The sequence below is a fragment of the Myotis yumanensis genome, unplaced genomic scaffold (assembly GCF_028538775.1).
Source record: "Myotis yumanensis isolate MYYU_CA2020_CCGP unplaced genomic scaffold, mMyoYum1.0.hap1 SCAF_17, whole genome shotgun sequence".
NCBI lineage: Eukaryota > Metazoa > Chordata > Mammalia > Chiroptera > Vespertilionidae > Myotis > Myotis yumanensis.
Genome location: NW_027223768.1, coordinates 34550216 through 34567774, shown reverse-complemented (window position 1 = coordinate 34567774; position 17559 = coordinate 34550216). Strand labels below are relative to the sequence as shown.

The 17559-nt window shown below is 54.2% G+C and overlaps 1 protein-coding gene across 1 annotated transcript; it reads right to left on the bottom strand.

Annotated features, from left to right (window-relative positions):
• Positions 1 to 9510: 9510 nt before the first annotated feature.
• KLHDC8A (kelch domain containing 8A) lies at positions 9511 to 16642 on the bottom strand. The gene is made up of 7 exons (XM_070397693.1): positions 16527 to 16642; positions 16294 to 16415; positions 15279 to 15897; positions 12423 to 12587; positions 11978 to 12193; positions 11318 to 11419; positions 9511 to 10506 (listed from the first exon to the last, which is right to left on the bottom strand). The coding sequence occupies exons 3-7, from the start codon at positions 15652 to 15654 to the stop codon at positions 10313 to 10315; spliced, it is 1053 nt and encodes a 350-aa protein (XP_070253794.1). The 5' UTR covers positions 15655 to 15897; positions 16294 to 16415; positions 16527 to 16642; the 3' UTR covers positions 9511 to 10312.
• Positions 16643 to 17559: the final 917 nt, after the last annotated feature.

Here is a 17559-nt window from a genome sequence, read left to right as displayed (position 1 = left end):
ACTCTCTATCCCTCTCCCTTCCTCTCTGTAAAAAATCAATAAAATACATTTTAAAAAAATAAATAAATAAACATAAATAAATAAAAAATAAAATTACACTCCCATTACTTAACTTGTATCTCTAAATTCATAAACAGTTGTCCCTCCAAGGTTTTCCTTTCTGATTTTGGAGTCAGGAGGACTGGTGGTAGGTCATGAGCACCAGGTCCATGCGGAGTGTCATTTAGAGTGAAATCAGAATAGCCACAGGTTCTCCTCCTGCCCTAATATTTCCCCTTGTCTCCATGGCAACCCAATCCTCTGAAGTGAGTATCATTCTGCCCAAGGCCTCACAACTGATAAGAAACTGGAGGCAGATCCCCAAGAGGGTGGTGCCTTCAGCTGTGTCTTCAGGGCATGCTGAGGATCAAGAGGGACAGATGCCCAGTGACTGAGTTTTGTATTTAGTGTCTGCCTTTCTTACTTCCGCTGATGCTCGGATCCGCTCTAGTGGGAGTTAAGGATGGAGAATGGGGCCCTTTGCCCCCTTGTGGCTGGAGAAGATCCACTTATGCAGTAAATCAACCCCCTTCCCCAAATCTGAAGGGCCATAGGAGGGGGGAGCCAGTTTGGGGCTCTTCCCTCTACTGGCCCCCTCTTGCTCTGGGTTGTCTTCGAAAATAGATTGCGGCCCAGGTGACAGTTCCCCTGACCTGCTGTTTCCTTTCTCCCTTGAGATCTGCATCCATCCCTAGGGGCTCAGCTAGCTGGGATCATCCAGATGGATAAGGGCTCTCAGGTGGAAGTATGGGTAATAGAAGAGCAAGCACAGGGCACAGTGTTGGGAGACCTCAGTTCTAGTCCTGACATCCCAACTGGTTCTGTGGCCTTTTATCAATCACTTATTCATTCTACAGATACTGGGTGCTGGGCCTATGGATAGGATGGTGACAAGATAGACATGGTCTCTGTCCTCAGAAAATTCTCAGTCTAGTGAGAAATAAACAAGCCAATCTTAGAGGAAGATGTGCCCAGAATGGGGGAAACAGAATCTCCTTGGGTTGTGTGACAGGATGGAGCCCTTAGACCAGACAGGAGGAGTGCGGGAAGTCATCCATTGTCTTCACTAGCAGAGAGGTGTGGACGAGGATCCCGGAAGGCTGGCGACCCTTGAGCTCTGGCAATGGTCAGGGCTGTGCTCCCACTGTTAGTCCAGACAATGGTAGCTGAAGCAACTTCCCCATTTACTATTATGTAAATCCTTGCTGATGGGCTACTCTGTCTATTACTGGAAATTGCCTGCCTAAGGGCCATGAGTGTATCCCAAACCAATAAAAGGTTGGCGAGGCCTGAGCACCAGTGGAAGTCCTTCCCCTTGAGTTGGACTTGCCCGCCTGCCCCCCAATATTTCCAAATTATTATTTCTTGTTTTGTCTCTTTCATTTGTGTGAGGACCTCTTCCAGATCCTGAACCCTGAACCACGTGGGACGTGGGGGGAACGAACAAACAAAAATATACAACTTTACACAGAGGAGGTTGGTCGGGGGCAGCTTCCTGCATACACGGTCTTTCAAGCTGAGACCAGAAGGGTGTGAGAAGCGAACCAACATTTCCTCATAAGAAAGATGAAAGAATTATACAGATGAGCCTCAGATTCTCTTTCATGCTCAGACTCCCATGAATGCTCCCAGGTGCCCCCAACACCAAAGGACACTCAATAGACACAATGAACCACAGGAATGCAATGGAATTGACAGGCTAAAGTGAAAGCAACTACAGATAAGCGATTTCCTTCCCTCCATTATCCGGGAAACTGTGATGGCAGTGGGGGGTAGATCTCCCGTCCCTGTGGCCTCTTCCCCACCCCCACTTCAGCTTCCTTTGACCAGAATGTGAATCTCCATGTAGGGGCAAACTGTGGATGACCAGACACCTCAGAGAAAAGCGATCTCCCCTGTCCCAGCCGAGGGGCAGCCTGACGGCTCCTTTGGGGGCTACAGGACGGGGCTTTAGTGGCCTGTGTATCTGGCTGGTGTCTGTCCGAAGCAAACAGGCAAGGGAGACAGGCAAACAGACAGGCAACTCGGAAATGATCTTCCCAGCTGAAACTCAACTCTCAAATTCCTTAGAGGGAGACCTGAATGCCTGATAGCGAAGCTGATTACGTCAGGTGACTGAACTGCCAGCAGATCCTGGGGAATTCCTAGGCCGTGTGCTCCGAAATGCCCGGAATCTGGGCTGAGCTGTTTTGATCCTGCCTGTCCCGCTGTCCAGTCCTAGGAGGAGGAAGCCTACCCCAACCCCCCATGCTGACATTTAATCACTGATCCAAGTCAGAAGGGCTCAGTCTAGTGAGAAATAAACAAGCAGATTGTATCTGGGGATAACCATTCATTGGGCCTACTAGGTGCCCCTGGGGAAAACTATTAGGAACAAGTGTCTGTCCCAGTCCTTACATGTGTGGCCATCTGTGTGTGTGTGTGTGTGTGTGTATCTGGACTCAGGAGTGTTAACATTCAGTTCAGAGTAAGGACTGCGGTGATATGTGGAGTGCAGGGTGCTTGCAGGAAGGCAGGTGAGGGACACCAAGGTCGGCTTTGGGGGTGAGGTGGGAGTGGGGAGTAAGACAGGTCACATGAAAAAGAAATTCTCTGGAGTCTTGAGGGGTGCCTAAGAACTAGCTCCCCGTTCTCAGGAAGTTTACCGTTTAGTAAGGGGAATAAGATAAACACACAATTTACTGTATAACTCAAGGCAGAAGGTGGGAAGACTCTCAAGATCGGTACAGAGTGCCATATGGGGCTTAAAGGATGGGTCTTCAAGGGCTTTGAGGGAGGCCTCACAGGAGGCAGATTGGGCATTGGAAGGGTGCCCTCTTGGAGGGAGAGTGGGATTTGGTAAACTGAGGAAAAAGCCTTCAGGGCTGGGGTGGAGTGGGGAGTGAGGAGTGGGAGCATGGGGAGGAGATGCTGAGAGTGGTGGGGATAGAAGAGAGAGTAGAGAAGGGTCAGCTGAGTGCTCTCTGTATCTGATGAGCTAATGCCTCCCTTGGAATTTGCCTTCGTATAGATGTCTGAGCCCCTCTTCCCTTTTCTCTGGAAAAAGGGCTGCTGCAGGCTGGAGGCTCAGCTTACCATCAACTTTCAATTTGAGACCCCAACCATTAAATTCCCTTTCCCCAGAACTCTGAGGGTCACAGTCACTCCGGGTGGTGAACTGCACAGCCTTTAAGGTGCTGACCTTCCCCTCCCAGGGCCTGGCGGAACTGCTTAGATAGGAACCTGCACGCTAGAAGAGGTGGGAGTCAAAAGAGAGGGTTGTAGATCCTGGAACTCTTTGGGCAAATTGGGATTGCTGACTCAATGCTGCCCTCTTCTGACCAAAGTAAGTCTAGCAAGTTTTATGGGATGCCCAAAGCTATAGCACAACTTGGGGTCCCTTAGGCCATTTGTTCCTTCAAGGATTCAATCATTGGTTCATTCATTCATTCATTCATTCAGAAAATATGTACTGAGCAACTACAATAACAGGCATAATGATAAATCTAACATTTACTGAGCCAGCCAGGTTCTGAGTGAGCATTTTGGATCCAGTGTCATGCCCCACACCACCCGCCCCCAGCTGGGAGTAACGGAGCGGGAGGCAAACCCTGCCAGTCCAATGTCACAGCTTGTTCTTAAGGGTTGCATTGCCTTGTGATGCCAACTGGGCCCGAGAAATACAAGATGGAACTAGTGAGCTGCTCACAATCTAAATCCTGGTAAGGCTCACCAGGAATTTAGGGGGATTTTGTGCTGCAAAGACCAAAAACCGTCCCCAAGCTCTTGACTGCAATGGGAACTTCATGTTATTCACTGTCCAGGCCCAGGAGGGATGTGACCCACGAAGAAGCTAGCTCTTCTCCCCAAGCCAGAGAGTTCCCTGTCTCCCCGACTGAAGCGGCACGGAGAGCACACACAGATGGACCAGATGGACAGAAGTCAGGAGTCCTGGGTTCCAGTCCCTTTTTTTTTTTTTTTTTTTTTTAAACCACCAACCCACACTATAGTCATGACCAAGGACTTTCACTCTTGGGGGCAGTTTCCTCATCTATAAAAAGATATTTGGCCGAAACCGGTTTGGCTCAGTGGATAGAGTGTCGGCCTGTGGACTGAAAGGTCCCAGGTTCGATTCCGATCAAGGGCATGTACCTGGGTTGCGGGCACATCCCCAGTAGGAGATGTGCAGGAGGCAGCTGATCGATGTTTCTAGCCCTCTATCTCTCTCCCTTCCTCTCTGTAAAAAATCAATAAAATACATTTAAAAAATATATATATATTTGGCCCTGGCCGGTTTGGCTCAATGGATAGAGTGTCAGCCTGTCAACTGAAGGGTTCCAGGTTTGATTACGGTCAAGGGCACATGCCCGGGTTGCGGGCTCGATCCCCAGTAGGGGGCATGTAGGAGGCAGCCAATCAATGATTCTCTCTCATCATTGATGTTTCTATCTCTCTCTCCCTCTCCCTTCCCCCCTGAAATCAATATATATTTAAAAAGGCATTTGGATAAATCAGCTCCGCGTTCCATTTCCACTCTGCTGTAACTTCTCTGCAATATCTAAGTAGGAACAGATTAGAAATCTCAGTCACTCGGCTCTTTTGTTCACCTGGTAACTGATCCCTTCACTAGTAGATTCAGGAGCCCATTCTCTCTCCCACCCCCAGACTTGCGTGTTGGGGGTGCTCTGCTCTGCCGCTAATCGGCTATGACTGTCTTCCCTTGGCAACTCTGTAGATGAGAATGATTCTCCCATACAGCGAACACACGGTGTGCTAGCCACTGTGTGAATGAGTGCAATCCTCACTGCAACTCTAAGAAGCAGGTGATTGTCTTCATCGCACAGATGAGAGAACGGAGACCCCGAGAAACTAGATAACTGCCTCTGGGGGATCACGAAGCTGGCAAGTGGGGGAGCCAGATCGAAGCCCTGGCCACCTGGCCCCAGAAACAGTGCTCTCGGCCATCATGCTGTGGCTTAGAGCGGCTTCTTGATTTGCCCAAGGCTCAAGTAGACCATGCTTCTTTTTTGCACATTTTTATTGATTTCAGAGAGGAAGGGAGAGGGAGAGAGAGAAATAGAAACATCAATGATGAGAGAGGATCATGGATCGGCTGCCTCCTGCAGCCCCCTACTGGGGATCGAGCCCACAACCCAGGCATGTGCCCTTGACTGGAATCGAACCGGGGACCCTTCAATCCACAGGCCAGTGCTCTATCCACTGAGCAAAACTGGCTGGGGCTAGACCACGCTTTTTGATGTCCCAGTTTACTCACCCTGCAATGTGGCTCATGACCGCCTCCTGGGCTTGCTGTGGGATGAAAGGAGATGTGAAGCCTGCCCCCATCACGTCAGATTGATGATTTCCCATAGTCTGCTTGGGGTCTCTTCAGGGCTCTTGTCCCCCCAAGTCTCCTCCCCCAATCCTGGCAGAGACCCAGTGTGTGTGTGTTGGCGGGGATGGGGGGGTGTCTATGACAACAAGGGGCTTATCAGACTCCCTGAGCTACAGCTGCTATGACTGGGGACAGAGGACAGTTAAGATAAGCTCAGAGCTAGGAAGTGACCGTGAAAACTGGCCATGGCTGGAGCGCTGTGTGTGGGAGGAGGGAGCAGCCTGACTTGGCAGAGAGGAGAAAGGGCCTTTAAACTGCTATCAGAGATGTTTTTTTAGACGCCAGACAAGGGGATTCTGAGAGATGGGAGGCAGGGTGGGTGGATATTTGTGTAGATTTAATCTAGGGCTTCAGGTCAGTGGTTTTGAAAGGATCTCCTCATCTCATTGTTAAAGGCAAACCCAAAAGGTCTTTGTCTTTTTCTGGCCCTCACTCCTGTGTCCAGTCCTGGTCTCTGAGGTGTGGACCTCGTGCTGTGGGGAGGGAAGTGGAGGGACCTTGCTCACGACTGGGGTAAAGGTTTCATGGCTCATCCACTGGGCACCAGGAGTCGCCACGTACTGTACTTTCCACTGACTAACCCTGCTGTACGATTGCTGGAAGTCATCTGGGATCCTTAATGGACTGAGATGGGGTATAAATAAATATAAATAAAGACAACCCTTCATCTTTATGGCGGGGGGGGGGGGCGGTGGTCAACACTTTCACATCTACTATTTTATTGATCCTCCACTAATCCTGTAATGTGGGGCCTTGGGTCAGACCCTGCGATACAGGATCTGTTGATATGGATGAGGCAGAGGGTACATGAGTCTCAGAGTAGAAGTCAGAGGGCAGGGTTCTACATCTAGTCTGCCCCTTGCTGGCCACATGATGGGGGCAGATATCTCCATCTCCCTGGTTCTTAGGTCCTCAGTGATCAAAGGGGACCCTGCACGGGGGGCGGGGGGGGTGCTCTCTGTAAACTGTTAAAGGCTCCCTCCCAGCAGCCCGGGGGTTATGGTGGTGGGTACTGGGCTCAGGGCTCAGGACTCCATACTCCTTTGAAGGGGCTGAGTGTCTTCTTCCTCCGGGCTCTGCCTCCACAACGGCCAGCAAGGACAGGGCAGGGCAGGGCATGGGCTGTGTGCCCAGGAGGGAGCAAGGGCGGTCTGCCCAGTGCCGCCTCCCTGCCCCGTGCCTGGCTCCCACTGGCAATCTGAGCCCTTGGCCTCCCACGCTGGTCCGGGCCTGGAAATCCCAAGCAAAGCACATTCCTCAGCCAGGTCCCCAGCTCCTGGCCATGTTAAGGGAAGAAGGCGGGAGGCAGCATTTCTCTTGGCCCTGAGTGACACTGGCACAGATGGGTGCTGGGGGCTGTAGCCTGGATGAATAGGGCTGGCTGCCCCCCACCCCCACCACAGTGTATAAAAAGCCCAATCTTGACCTATGGCACTCCTGTCAGAGCCCGCAGCAAAGAGAGAGGGCAGCCCATCCCTAGGCAGGAAGTTTGAAATACTACTGATTCCTGGGTCCGATCCTGTGCCAGCCACGGGCTGTAGATGGGCCTGGGGGTTACTCCAATGTCCCATGTGGATGAAGTCTAGACTCCTTAAGGCCCATGTTGATGTGCCCGCCTGCACTGCCAACCCCGTCTCCTTAGACTCTCCAAGTGGTGCTGTCCCCCCAGTAAATCAAACCCTTTTCCCCAGTGGGTTTGTGAACCCCTTTACCTCTCCTTCAACAACAAAAATAACAATGGAGCTACCCACCCAATGTAAGTGAATTATTTTATGTGAAGTAGGGGGCTCGTAACCTCATAGCGAGGCCTTCTTTTGCCCAGTTGACAAATAAGGAAACTGAGACTCAGAGAGGTTAACAACATCCCAAGATCAATTAGCACAAGACAGGCATGATTCAACCCATCCCTCTTGCTTCAAAGCCTGGGACCCTCCTCCCTGCCTGGCTGGTCTCCCTCTTCTTTCAGAGTGCACTTTGAGATCTGTTTTCTGGAACCCTGCCCTGACATCCACAGTTTGGCTGGGCTCTCTGTAGCCACCACGGGTGAGTCGCTTCTGGGCTGTGCTAGCAAAGGCTGACAGCGATCTCATCTCATTAAACAGTAACTGCAGATTTTGTCCCATCTGCCTCTCCAGGCTGCAACTGCTGGGCAGCAGGAACCTGGAACCGGGTACTGAGGCAGGCACAGGATAGGCATCCAGGGTTAAACAAAGCAGTGGACTAGCCAATGGAATGGAACAGCTAGAAGGGAACTTTCCTTGGACGTTAGCGCAGGACTGTTCTATGCTCAGTTCATGTTACCCCTTCCCAGTCTTTCCTTGTCAATCCTCACCCGAATTCCTTGGGACAGAAAGTCTTTGTCCTTCGAGGTTTGACATTTGGGACCTGAAGCTAGGATAGCACAGTTGATTTTCTCAATTTTCCTGGGTGCTATTTCATTGGAGGCAATGCAGTGTGGTCATAAGTTTTAGAATCAGACCTTGTTCAGTCACTTACCAGCTTGTGACCTTGGACAAGGTACATAACCTCCCTGAGCCTTAGTTTTCTGATCCACAAGATGGGACGATCCTACCTGCCTCATAGAGTGGATCTGAGGAGGAAGCAGGGTTCTGCCACCTTGTGCGATGGCATCACAGTGGCTCTCGTTTTGTAGATTGGGGTGTGAAGGCAAGAAAGGGGTGGGAACTTCCCAGAGTAGATGGTGACAGGAAAGCCTGTTGGAGGTGGGGAGGACTCAGGCCTGGAGCCATACCATCCAACCCTAGATCCCGAGCTGCCTCCATGGCACCATGAGGTATGGCCATGAGGTTTGCCACTGCATGTTTCCTACTTCCCTGCCCCCCCCCCAAGTCTTCCCATAATGGACCTCCACGAGGTGAGTCCTCAGAAGATACCAGCGTTGGCCCTAGGTGGCCCTCACAGTGGCTAATCCCCCATTCTCATAACAGAAAGAACCTTTTAGGGTTGGCTGTATCCCTAAGGTTTCGACCGTCTTAACACACCTCAGTCCCATCTACGGATCCGGCACCATTTTGTGCACATGGAAAGCCCCATACACCCCACCTACACACATGCTAGGCTTGGCTTCCTCTAGGAAAGAGTGTGGGGAACCCCTTTCCTGGGAGGGTGGCGAGGACAGTGCAGAAATGGAAGTGGGATGGGGAGACCAAACCAGGGCTTCCCTTAATGTGCTCTTCCACCCTCAGTACCTGCGGCTCCTTAGCCCCATTTTCTAACAGTTATTTCAAGGGGCTGAGCTGAAATAGGGGTGTCCAGAATCAATAGAAAAGGCCTCTCTGCAGTCGGCTCACCAGGGGGCACCCGTGGCTACAGGATGCCTCTAGCTGGGCGGGAAGGCGAGGCAGGGCCAGCAGGTGGCAGTACCCTTCTAGGGACCATGTAAGGACAAAGGCCAGGTGCCAGAGGAGAAAAGGCCCAGCTCTGAAAGTTCCCGGTTCCACTTGGGCGGCTCAGCAGAGTCCCTGCCTCTGGGAGGTGACTCCCAGAGTCCCTGCCCCAGATCCAGGCAGACAGGCAGGCGCTGGCCCTCTGTTCCTGCCTCATGAGAAACAAGCGAACATCGGAACATCGCGTGGTGTTCTCTGGCTCCCCCGCAGCCACACAGGAGCAGGTCTTTTTTCATGTCTGTATCCCTGGTGCCAGCACAGCTTTTAAAAATCCCTGGGAATCAGAAAGGGGTGCTCTACCAGCTAAAAGGAGGCACGTTCTTCAAGTTCTGGGACCAGACAGAAATGAGCTGAAGCTAAATGCATGGGGGCTGGATGTGAGGAGCAGCCTGAAGCCGTCAGTTACTGAAGGCAACCTTTTCTCAACCCATCCGTGGAGTCTCCATTCTTTTGAAAAGGAAGCTGGGCTGTTTCACTAGAGGTGAGGTGCCCGGGTGGGGGAGTGCTGGCTTGACAGCGTAACCTCTTCAGAGGGCCCAGCCAGGAATAGGTGGCCCCTTGGGACCCTCTTTAGCCTGAGAAGGTCAGAGGGACTGTTTCATGGGGCCCCCCTCTAACCATCAAGACACCAGCCCACCCCACCCCACCCCGGTACCAAGATGCCAGGGAAGATAGGAATATAGATTTTAATCATTGTGCTGCTGCAGATAACCGGAGTGCAATGAATCCATCCTTTGTGGATTTTGGTGCCACAGTGTAAATGAGGTTTCACACGGAAACACTCTGGGGCTATTGGTGACAGACGGGCCAGGCCTCTGGTGGGGAGGGGTGGCAGAAGGAGAAACAGTGAGGAGAGGAGCGGGGAGCAGAGGCTGGGTGGAGTCGGCTCCTTCCCCAGCATCACATTCCCATCGAGGACCCTGGAGAGGCCTGGGTCCTTCCTGGCCAAGGCTGCCGACAGGGATCAGTCCATGACTTTCCTCCCAACTCAGCTGCCTCTAAGGCCAATTCTTGCTGCGAAGATGAGGTCCAGGGCAGGCTCACAGTTGACCACCAAATGGGGAAGGGATGCAGGCCAAGGGAGAGAAGAGGCATTTGGGTGTCCCCAACCCTCCTCCATTTTCCATCCTAAGAGCCCCTCAAACTCGTTGAGAGCTGGGGAAGGACAGCGGCAGCAGCTCATCCTCTGGAGACGGGGAGAGATGGGACTCAGAAAGGGCAGGTAGCGGATACTGCTGTACATTTCTCTGCCTAAGCAGGAAGTGAGGACTCTCCCCCGAGGTCTGCTGAGCTCCAACCGGGGGCTAGAGGTCATTAGGACTCCCTAGAGTTTCCTAGGATGTGGTAGGATTAGGAGGTGGAGGGAGGTCATTTAAGCCCCCGAGTCCGGCCCCACTGGCATCTGGGAAGTAGCCCAAATTGCTTTGACAAGACCACTCTTGTCAAGAGTCAGGTGATCCGGTCCAGGGCAAAGGCGCCGGGCCCAGGACAGCTAGGAGTCAGAGACACACAGGGCTTCTACCGCGTCACTCAGACCCTGGTTGACGCCCCCCACAGCCAGGAGGCAGTTCTTGATGACAATGCTGGAGCAGGCACAGCGGGGCGTGGGCATGGCTGGGAGCACCTCCCACTTGTTCTTCCCTGGGTGGAACGCCTCTGCCGTCTCCAGGACAGTGGGTTGGTTCCCTGAAAGGGAACCGGAACTTACAAGGGAGTCCAGCCACCCATCCATGCCTTGCAGTCACCCTACCTCCCTTGCTCCCTACCCCTGCCAGTAGCTTTGGCCAAGCAACCACTTGCCCTCCCTACTTGCCATCTTTTCATGTCTTCATGAGTAAGCTTTCTTTCCCTGATCTCCCGCTTTTACCAGAAGTTTCTAGACACTGTTACCTCCCTGCCTTGTACGCAAAGCAGCCCACGTGGTCTAGCTCTCACTGTGCTCCTTTTATGAGGCAGTGAACTGGAGTCTGTCCACGCTGAGTGAACGCTGGCTGCCTGGAAGCCCGCTGCCCATATATCTCTCTCCCCTGTTGCTGCTGGGGTTCTGCCTCTGGGAGGGAGGGTAATACAGCATGTCCTGAATTCATCGCACTAACATGTGTGATCAAATTGCTTCCTATTCCATGATGGAGCTGGGAATCCAGGGAGAAGATGTGGTCATAAAGGACCAAGGCCAATCCCCGCCACACTCCTGCCTCTGTCATTCCTGGCCAGGGCCCCCAGGGGTCTGTGCTGAGCACCCTGTTACATGGTCATCAGTATGTTGCTGATGCTCTCTGGGCCTCCGTGTCCCTTGTGTAAGGGGACAGAAAGACTACATCAGGCCCACATGCGGACACGTGAAGTCCAGGCTAGGAGAAAGGAGTGTTGTGAATTCTTAGGAATAAAGCAGAGGGGGGAGGAGTGCAAGGAGCCAGCTCCTTCTCTTGCTCCCGCAGAGTGCCAACGATCCACCAGGCACCAGAACCACAGTACCAGCCTGACGCCCCATCCTTACCAAGTCCTCCGGCCACTATGACCCGCCCACTCAGAGAGCCAGCCACAAAGTCTGCTCGGCGCTTCTTGAGGGAGAAGGAGCGTTCCATCTTCAGCCATCCCCCTGCAGGCCATGGGAGAATACAGAGAGAATTAGATGCGACCCCAGCACCTCGAATACACACTGAGTCCCAAACAGCTCTCACCCTAGGCAGTGTCTCCGCTCCACCTACACAATGCCTCCAGCTGTTTGAATGACACTCTCCATGGCTAACAACCTCTCCCAAGTCTGCTGCGGTGCTAGGAACTATGATCCCCTACAACAAACTACCTGTTCTACCTCTGATCTCAACAGGCTCTAAGCTGGGAAAAAAGCTAAGGAGAGGCAGTGAGCATAGGGGTCAGGATCCCTCTGATTCTCTATGATGATTCCCGTGGCCCTGCCTGGATGTTGTAAGAAGAGACAATGGGTGGAAAAGGCTTTGATAAAAACCAAACCAACCCACCAAAGGGAGCTCAGTACAGATGAAAGAATTTGGTCTAAGAGAATCCCTGAATGGAAAGGGATGTTAAGACGTCTGAAAGGCTCACCCAGCTGGGGAAGTGGCCCTGGGAGTGCGGGTGGGAGAGAGGTATGGTGGGGGGTGGGGGGTCAGCCAGAGGCAGATGGCACCCAGCTCACCCTGTTCCATGTCAAACATGTCCATAGTCCGGAGGAACTTGGGCTGCCGGTAGAGCCGGCCCTGCCGCAGGCCTCCCAGGCTGTACAACCGGTCGTCCAGGGTCACGAAGCTGGAGAAGGCCCGTTTACAGGGAATGTTGGGGAACTTGGTCCAGGAGCGAGTCTCAATGTCAAAGACCTCGAAGGCGTTGACCGCATACTTGGACTGTCGTCCTCCTGGAGACCAGAGCAGGGTGGGGGGTGGGCAGAGGAGTAAGTCCCTGAGGACTGGCCTGGGCTTCCCTTTCTGCCTGTTACCTAGTCACAGAGGAGCTCCCTGAGGGTCGGGGCAGCATGCTTTCCCCCCAGGGACAAGGAGATGCTCAACACACAGCACTGCTTCCCGTGGGAACTGACCGGAGGGAGGAAAGGAAGGACTGATGTGGGACAGACAACCCATCCTTACCCAGCACATAGATCTTGGAGCCTCTAAGGAAGGAGGTGGCTGCGTATCGCGGGGTGGGCATGGGTGCTAGCGACACCCACATGTCCTTGAGCATGTCATAGTGTTGAAGGTGGTTGTGCGGACGAAGGTCCAGGCCCATCCCGCCTGCCGCGTACACTCGGTAATCTAAGGAGAAAGGCCACATGCAACCCCTGGCTCACCTCACAGACACCATGAGCTGTGCTCATCACCTATTACATCCAGGCTCTGGTAACTCCCTGAACACCAGCAATGAAGCCAGGCCCCGGTTCCCACCCACTGCTCTGGCAGATTGACACACACACACACACACACACACACACACACACACAGTAGGTTGAGGCAACACTGTAAAGGTCCTGCTGTGGTTGAGCCTGGGTCTTCTTGAAGCCATGTCAGGCCTGCATGCCTTAGCTACCTTGTGTCCAGCCATTAGCTAAGCCCGAAACACCAGGCCTCACGTAGGAGCAGCCTGCGGTGGAGTCTAGACCTGGACAATCCTCTGCAGGTCTGGTCCCCTCCATTCTCCTTCCTGGGCAGCCAGAGGGGCTGGGAAGAGGAGGGACGTGGCCCTGATACCCCCCAGAAGTGGCTTGGCCCAGGCGCTCTGAAACTGGAATTCTACAACTAGCAGGAGCCTTTGGGAATGAGGTCAGCCCTGCTGCCATTGGCCTTGTGGGACACTGGACTGCCGCTGGTTCTCTCATTTTCTGCCACCCCCATGGGGTCTGCAGAGCCATTGTACTACCCGCTCCCCTCCCCACTATCCTCCTTTATGAACTGGGAAGCTAGTGGGCTCCAAGAGGCACTGCATGGAATGGGTTGGGGTTAGGGGTGTATGAGGGCGAGGCTCGGAGGAGAGAAAACTAGCCCCTTCAAGAAGCTGCCGGGCAGTGAGCTGAACGATCTCCCTCATGCTCTACTGCTCTGGGCTGCAGGTGCCTTTTCCAGACGCTTCTCTGCCACTGTACTGGAGAGGATGGGCAAGGCATCCATGTGTCCCTGGGCCTCACCCCAGTACCTCCTGCAGCCTGTCAGGGGCACAGCCCCCCACAGGGCTCTCTATTTCCCTGGAGCCCACTCCCACCTCTGAGTAGTCAGTCCTCACCACCTCTGGCTCTCAGAGGCCTTTGTTCTTCAAGGGTATTTCAGGGATGAGTACTATTTCCTTCTACTTTCTAATCCTACTGGGGGAAAAAAAAACAACCAAACCAAACAAAAACCCCAACCCTAGCCTGAGGCTAGGAGATGGAGCCTGCTAACGAATTTACCTTCTATAAGCTCCACCTCTCCCAGCTCTGTGCCGCCCAAAACACACCTGCAGTTGGGAATCCTCCAGTCCCCTCCACTCATTCCTTCACACTCACCTGGGGTCCCTGAACACCCAGGATGGCCTGAGAGCACCTGCTCAGTGCTTCCATGACACCTGCATCGCTCTAGGCACCACATGTTACTGAAATAATCTTTGTCTATTTCTTCCAATAGATTGTAGGTCCTTGAGAATTCGTTAATCTGTGACCCCAGCATCAGGGACAATGCCTGGCATGCAGGCATATAAATGCTTATTAAATTAACTGGTGAACCCATTCAGTGCCGCAGTTAAGAGCACAGACTCCATCGTCACTTACTGTGCAACCTTGACAAGTTTTTTAACCTCTGTGGGCCTCCCATTGCTTCTCTCTAAAATGAGGATAATAATTGCACTTACCTCATCAGGCTGATCAGAGGATCAAATATGTTAATATATATAATACACCTATGGTAAGGATTCGATAAATGTTAGTTCTTAATCTTTTGGAGCCATATATTGAGGCTTGGGGATAAGGATGGGCCTCCATCTTCTTACTGGGAGTTTGTGAAGGCTCTACTGACCATTGTGCCCTGAAGGATTCTGGGCTAGAGTTTCTCTCTGGTCACCTTCATTGGTCAGACCTAGGTTCCTGAAGGCAGAGACCAGACCTGCATCTTTCTCTCCCCGCTGGGACCTAGACCTGTGACAGGGACAGAGCGGGAGTTCGGGTGATACTGGTGACTACTCTACAGTAGACCCAGCAGGCAGCTGAATGATTTTGCCAGAGAGGGAGGGAAGCTTACATTCCATTAAGTCTGTCTGGACTTGGACTATCCTAATTCCTATTGGGCCATTTCCCATAAAACTCTTTATGTTTTAACAAGAGGAACTCTTGGAGCTCCCTCTATGTTCTGGGCTGTTCCAAGCCAGAAGCGAAGGGATGTAGGGGCTTGGAGAAAATGAAATGAGAATCATACAATCACATGGTCAGCACACCCATGCCCCGAGAACTCAAGGTGGGTGAGATGCTGCAGGTGCACGACCCTTATCCGTATCTCAGATTAGGAGACGGAGGGAGAGCCTGAGGGTGGGGAGAGGGCCCTGCAATCAGGCCCCAAAGTCCCCCCAGTGGAGCCTGGTGTTGGGGCAGTGATGGTGTGAACACCCCAAGGCCTCAGATATGTGTCTGGAGGTGGTGGCAGGCGCAAGGCAGTTTCAGGGGATGGTGTTGTGGATGGTTGGCTGGAGCGTGTGGCTGAGAGAAGGGGTGTGCAGAGCTATTGCACTACCCCCCTCCCCTCCCCTCAGGCCTAGGGAGGAGCCAGGTGGAGTGGAGATGTGGCATCATGTGGGATAACTAGACCCTTCACTCACCGAGTCTCAGTTTTGCCATCTGTAAAATACAGCCACTGGGTCTCTCTAGTTTTAGTGCCTACTGTAAGGATCACACGGGATCAGGAATGTGACAGTGCTGCTCCCACCCCTTTCCTTCCCTGTGGTCTCCCCATCCCTTCCCTCCGCCCACCCTCGGCCCCTGCCCCACTTGCCTTTGGCTGTGACAGAAATGCCCATGGCGGCCTCGCGCAGCACGCTCCTCTTCTTCCACTTGCCCTCGTCGATGTGGTACATCTCCACCACCTTCAGGGGCAGCTGGTTGGTGCCCACCCCCCCAATCACCATGATCCTCTTCCCCAGGGCGATGACGGCCATCCCAGCCCGGGCTGTGGGCAGGGGGGGCAGGGCCGTCCACTGGTCGGCCTCGGGGGAGTAGACCTCAAAGCAGTCCCTGGGGACGCCGTTGTCGTCACAGCCCCCGATGGCATAGACCTGCCCCCCAGTCTCCAGCAGGGAGCAGTAGACGCGGCGGCTGGGCAGCGGCGCCAGGCGCTTCCACTGGAAGTCCTTGACGTTGGGCACCTCCATGGCAGCCCCGCGGGCCCCTCCCGCCGCACCCCCAGCCGCGGAACGCCAGGGTCCGGACGAAGGTGCGAATCCGGGGTTAGGAGGGAAGGGGGGGGCGAAGGCGCCGGCTACTCCGCGTCCCTTCTCCCCGCCTCCATCCCACTCCCTTGCGCCGGCTCCCGCCCGACCCCCGCCAGGGCCCCGACGCCGGCGAGCGCTTCACCGTCCCTCAACACTCAGCATCCCGTGCGTCCACGCTGGGCCCTGGGGGAGGAACGCGGCGAGTCAAGGGCGGTCGTGCCACGGGCCCTTGCCTCCGGTTGCCGGCGACGGCGGGGCCGCGGGGCGGGCTCCCAGCCATTCACCAACTTTAAAGGGAGGTCGCCGCGGCCAGAGCGCCACCCCGTGGCGGCATCACGCCCTGTAACTCTTTGTCCTCCACCCCTCCGTGCCGGCTGATTGGAAACCTGCGGGGTCGCGAGGGCGCAGGGGCGCGGAGAGCGCGAGGGTCGCGGGGCGTGCGGGGTGGGGCGGGGCTTTCTCCGGTTCGAGGTGCCTGGCTGCCTCCCCGTAAGCAAAGGGTTAACACCTTTCGGTATTCACGCCCCCACCACTACCCTTCTCCCCTTCCCCGCCGTCTTCCGCCCCCGCGCCACTTACCCAGCCCGGCGGAGCCGCGCGGCGCGAGGCGCAAACAGCGCATCACCGAGAGCCGAGAGCCCCCGCCCGGCGGCGCTGGGAGCCGGGGACGGGCGCTCCGTCCTTCCCGAGTTCGCACCCCGCTGTCAGGCAGGCAGAGGAGGAAAATAAATGAACAGCAGGAAGGAGAAGGGCCGCCGCGGGGGAGGAGGCCGGCCGGCTCCCCGCACTCCCACCCGCAGCCGCCGCCACACCTGTGCGGGAACCCGCGTGCGCCCCGCGGCGGAGCAGCTGTGACCTCTTTACATAAGCCCTGGCAGCGCCCGGCTGGCCGCGGGGGAGGGAAGGGGCCCGGCGGAGACGCTGGTCTTGTCTACAGGATCGGGAATAGCGGGACGCTAGGCCCAAGGGCCCAGATGACGGGGCCCAGACTCCCCCCCCCCCCCCCCCCCAGTGCGGGGGTGGGCGGTTTGTATGTGTTTGTTTTGGATGAGGAGGCGGAGAGTCCAATTACCCAGTTTATCTACAATACACAGACCCAATTCGCGACAGGCTGGCTCCCGAGCCAGCTTTGCTTTGGGGGAGCTATTATCAAGTGGTTTAACCTAATGGAAACAAGTGATGTGGGTGTGACCTACGCAGAGCTGACACAGGTGCATCCAAGTAACTATCCACCACGCAGAACTTACAGATCCCTCCACCCCCCACCCCCTGCAAATAGAGATACCCACGGAGGAACTGACAAATGCATGGATATGTGGACACAACTAGAGACACCACCGTAGATACACTCCTAGGCTGTCTCTCCCCACCCCCTTGGGAAGGGGAAACATGGTTATCCAATCTTGGCCCTCAGCACCAACCCACAGGGCTTGCCAAATATTCCTTTGAAACCACTCTCGAATAGCTTTTCCAGGACGGTTGTCCCCAGGAACAAAGCTGCCCATGACAACAGTGGCCACCTGGTCTGATGGACTGCAGGGCCCATGCGGTGCTCATCCGACTTGAATGCAGCCAAGTCTTGAAACACTGAGGCTTGGGAGTCTGACAGACCTGTGTTTGAATTCTGGCTCTGAAATTATTTAATGACTCTGAGCCTCAGTGTCCTTCTATTATTTTAATTCGCCTTTTTATTTTGAGATAAATTGTAGATTCACATGCAGTTGTAAGAAATAACACCCCTTCACCCAGTTTCCCTCCATGGTAACATCTTGCAAAACTTATTGTGCAACATCACAGCCAGGGTATGGAAATGGATCAGTGAAGACACAGGACATTTCCATCACC